The sequence below is a fragment of the Arachis hypogaea genome, chromosome 16, assembly GCF_003086295.3.
Source record: "Arachis hypogaea cultivar Tifrunner chromosome 16, arahy.Tifrunner.gnm2.J5K5, whole genome shotgun sequence".
In the NCBI taxonomy this organism is placed as follows: domain Eukaryota; kingdom Viridiplantae; phylum Streptophyta; class Magnoliopsida; order Fabales; family Fabaceae; genus Arachis; species Arachis hypogaea.
The window spans coordinates 100,580,029-100,585,111 of record NC_092051.1 but is presented as its reverse complement, the minus strand read 5'-3'; the positions used below and the strand labels follow the sequence as shown (position 1 = coordinate 100,585,111).

Here is a 5,083-nt window from a genome sequence, read left to right as displayed (position 1 = left end):
TCTCTAATCTTGTGAAAGGTGTGGCAGGTGAGCAAGCTGTCAGACCCGGCCTGATGGCACTTTCCAGAAACTCGGTCCACCTGAAGTGTGTCAGCCACTTTTTCCAAACCGCCATAGAGGCCATTGCAGAACCTCATCACATGCTTCACATCATAAGCATTTCCCTCAAATAGCTCTTTTACAAGCACCAAGAACTCCCCCAAGCTTGTCAGAGGTACACCCTATGTCAGAATCTTCACCAAATATCCAATATCATAAGCACCATGGAATGTGACCCATGTCAATGCTTTGTTGAACAGCAACCCAGATGCTGCTGCCAACTTTGCAAAAGGCACCGAAGAAACGCCAGCCACTGCATTGCATGCAAAGTTGATGCCATGGCTGCATAAGAGTGCCACAGAGTCCTTTGCGTGGATGTCACGCATGAGGTTGAAATCTCGGAAATTGAACTGCCAGATGTAGTGAGTTCTGTTGTTGGTTCCTAGGTTAGGGAGGTTGTCGTGCTCATCTGACAGAGAGAGTCCAAGCTGAATGATTTTGAGCACGTCCATATTGGCCTTCATGACTTGGTAATTAAGTTTCTTTTGGGACAAGATTCCGGTAGTTCTTGTTGCAGGCTAGGATGACTACACTGGGAAATTCAATGTCAATGGAGACAAATCGATATTTGTCGACCAGGCTGCTTATGATTTGGAACTTGGAATCAGCATTGGCAGCCCACACTTGCGTGATCACAACTGAACTATTGGGACTAGGCTCTAGAAGCGGCAGTCATTCAACAATCCTTGGCTGAGCAGCACGATAAAATGGCAGAAAACCAACAACCATGAGTGGTGGCATCAGAAAAACTCTCGGTGGTTGTTGAAGTTGCTCTCGTTCATCATCGATCCTTGTCATTTTTGTATATATGGTCGTCATGCTCTTTTTAACTTAACCCTGGAAAGAAACTCTGTTAAATCCTTAGAAACTGAAGAAAAAGATAGAACAGAGGAATGCAAATTGTATGCTGTGTATGGGTGAATTGGAAACAGTGCACTACCTATTCTCTGGCCGGGTTCCTCTCAGGAATATTTTGAGGCTTGGGTGGATAGTGGTATGAGTAAGAAAAGAAGTTTGTTGCGATTTGAGAAAATTAGTTTTCAGAAGCTTGTTTTTTGACAAAGCTCTTCTATTATTCTAGCTTTTTGAGTGGTCTTTGAATTTGAATCATGACAGCAATTTACTGAAATTGCTGGGCACTCTCTTGTCTCAGTTGTTGTGGAACATATATTTATTTGCATCAAAGATTCTGGTATATCTGCGACCTTTTACATTATTTGATTGTAATCTCCTTTACTGATGATCAAATATTATAGAGCTAATAGTTCAGCCACTTTTCTATTATTTTTAAGAGATTAATTTTTATATTTTTATTTTTAAAATTATAAATTTAATAAAATAATTTAAACATTAAGAATAAAAAATTTAAAAATAAAAATATTTTGTTAAATTATTTAACTTTTAGAATATATAAAATTTATAAACTTAAATTAAATAAGATATTAAAAAATTTCATTATGTTATTATTATGTGTAAAAAGATAACAATAAAAGATTTAGAAATATTATTTACAAATTGAATATTTATAAATATTATTAGGTTTATTTATTTATTTTAACAATATTTAATTTGAATTAGAGATAAAAAAATTATATTTAAAATATTCTTTATTTTTATGCATAATTTTAATTGATAAAAAATATTTTTTAATTTTATTATTCAAATTTTAAAATTATTTTTTATTTTATTATTTTTTTAAATTATTAAATTATATCTTTATTATTGTCTCAACGCCACTGTGATATTACATTGTTTTTCTTTCTCGTCTTCTTCTCTTTCCACCTTCTCTTCACCCCATGGTTATTAATTATCACCAAATATCATTATCATAACTTTTAATTTTATCTATTACTTTGATTTATAACCAACTATTCTGTTAACTTTTATGAGTTGTTGAAGTTTTGTTAAAAGAATTTTTTTTGTGTCTTTTCAATATCTAAATATATAAAAATTATAATTTTTTTCTTGATATGCGTGTTAGTTGTCTTATTTTATTCTATTAAGAAGAAATTTAAATAAAAAAAATATTCAAAATTTTTTCTATATTATAAAAATTTGATGTGAATAACTCTAAAAAATAATATCAAAATATATTATTTTTAACTAAATATTAAAAATAATACATCACTGTAAGTTTTTTAACTAATAATTATAAATTGAAGTCGCAGTTTAATATAGTACCTTAGACAAAAGACAATCATTGTTATCTACATTTGGCTACTACTATATAAGTTTCATGTTTACATCATTGTACACATTAATTAAACTGTACTTTATTATTTTGTTTTTCATGTTTTGAAATAATGTCATCATATTATAAATGTGAGATGAATTTTCATAATCTAATGTGAACCTTCTTACTATTTTGTTTGTCATTTGAATATTATCCATAAAAAATAGTTATTTAAAGTGAAACACTATATAAAAAGAAACAAAAAACTTTTAGATTCATCATTCTAGTTTCTTTTTTAATCCTCATTTGATATGGGCCTGCTACACATACAAGCAAAAATGGTATACAAGTTTTACAAGTTGGCCCAGCCCATAAAAAATACACGCGCAGAGAAGAGAATTGAATGGAGCGTCATTTACATGCGCTCCACTCAAACGGTTACGCTTCGCGTAAACCACCTCCTTAATGGCAAACTCTTCCACTTCTTCCACTTCTCAAAGCCATTCAGAGAAAAAGCAACCCTTCCATTTTCGAGCAACGTTCAAAACTCAAGATATACAACTCGTCGCTAACATTCGAAAACTCCATCAACACACCATAGAACTCTCGATCAAGAATCTCCAGAGAAAACAAAGCTATAATACTCAAGGTACGTTACATTACCATTGCTGTATATTTTCCATATTTCGAACTAGGTTTTACTGTTCTTCTATGTTGTTGTACATTTTACCGTTCTTCTTGCTCTACGTCTCATTTTACAGTTTATAATGTTCTACTTGTTCTAGGTTTTACTGTTATTCTTGATTCTATGTTACACTATTCTTCTTCGTTCTTCTAGGCGTTACTATTCTTGTTGTTCTAGTTCTTCTAGTAACTGATTTTTGGGGGTATATTCCGTAGTTTGGTGGGTGTATATGGAGTAATTTGTTGGGTGTATATTTCTGAACTGATATACTGTAATAGTCAGCAGTTGCTTATATTTGCTTGTCCATGGGTGTATATTGCTTGACCTTGTAATGTTGCTTGACCTTGTATATTGATGCATGTTTGAGTGATACCTGACTGATATATATGGGTGTATCTGAATCATATCTATGGGTGTATCTGACTGATATATATGGGTGTATCTGACTGATATATATGGGTGTATCTGAATCATATCTATGGGTGTATCTTACTGTTATCTATGGGTGTATCTAACTCATATATATATGTGTATCTTACTGATATCTTTGGGTGTATTTTTCATTTCAGAGAAAATGGCAGCAAGAAACCAACCTGGAAGAAATGTAAGAACAAATATATGTCTTACCTGAAATCAGTTTTATATAATAGAAATATATTTGACTATAATTTTGTTTTTGTTTACAGCAAACCAAAGACCTTAAGTGTGCAACACATCTCCTAAGTGATAAATTCAGAAACATGAGTGAGGAGAAGAAAACGATTGTGAGGGATTTGGGATTCGGTGGCTTGATGCACATCCCACCACTAAGGGTGCATCACCAAGTGTTAAGGGAGCTGGCTAACAACTTCAAATTAGGGGAGAACAGACTGGAAACCGGATACGGTTCTTTTAAAATAACCCCAAGAAAAATAGGTCATGCGCTTGGCATCAACGCAATAGGTAACTCGCTAAAAATTATAGGTGTATATTAACTGATGCTTGGGTGTCTTTAAGTTGATGCTTGGGTGTATTTGAACCGATTTTGATACTTTGTTGTTTTCCTTTTTGTAGGAGATCTATTTCCTCAGAAAGTCGATTATAAGAAATTTTCTGAGGATGACAAAGTAATTTTTAGAAGATTCCAGGGTAAGACCCTCAAAAGTCTTACAGATGAGATGATGGATATTGGCATTGGTAACGAAGAGGATCGCCTAATGTTCAAGAGGATTTTCATCCTCTATATATAGATGGTGTTCCTTTTGCTAACGACAATAAACAAAATCTTGTCTGTGCACCTGGCGCTAATTTTTGAGATGGACAGCATAACGGAGCGAAACTGGGGAGGGCATGTTTTGACCTTTATCGTCAAGGGCATAACCGACTACAAGGAGAAAAAGAAGAAGGCAATTGATGGCTGCCTCTTTGCCCTGATGATAATTTACTTTCATCTTTCTAAAAATAAAAGCAAGAAGAGGGCTGAAAACCGCCAAAACCCTGGATTGCCAACTGGAATAAGGAGCAGTTGGTCGAAAGAATGAATGCAGAAACAGAGGAAATTTTGGTAAGTGAACATAATATGTTGGGTGTATTTTATTTATCTGAATGCTGCTAAATAAATTATCTGATGTTTCAGGGGATTGTAAACATGGCGCAAACAAGAGAGAAAATGAAAAAATAGAGAAAAAAGAAAAAAAACAAGAAATCAAAAAAACAAAAAAAAAGAAAGGCAAGTTCAACATCGTCTTCGGAGAAAGAAACAACTGATAGTGACAGTTCTACCTCTGAGTCTGAGACTCAAGAAGACTCAGAGGATTCAGCAAGAAAACAACCCAGCAAAAAGAGAAAAAAGTAAGTACCACACTTGGGTGTATTTTCTTTGTCGAGTTGGGTGTATTTTGTGGAACCATTTGGGTGTATTTTGTTTATCAAGTTGGGTGTATGTTGTTTATTAAGCTGGGTGTATTTCATTTGTTGTGTTGGGTGTATATTGTCCATTCAGTTGGTTGTATCTTGTGCATTCATTTGGGTGTATTTTATATCTTTAGTATGTTCTAAATAATGATTGTTTGCCTTCCAGAATGGACTCCAAAAAAAAGAAAGAAGAGTCAAGAGGATTCAGATTCTGATTCAGATTCTGAATCAAC

At 33.4% G+C, this 5,083-nt stretch overlaps 1 protein-coding gene across 1 annotated transcript; it reads right to left on the bottom strand.

The window, feature by feature from the left end:
- Positions 1–221: 221 nt before the first annotated feature.
- LOC112757280 (probable CCR4-associated factor 1 homolog 11) lies at positions 222–551 on the bottom strand. The gene has a single exon (XM_029293846.1). The coding sequence runs from the start codon at positions 549–551 to the stop codon at positions 222–224; it is 330 nt and encodes a 109-aa protein (XP_029149679.1).
- Between the last annotated feature and the right edge of the window lie 4,532 nt (positions 552–5,083).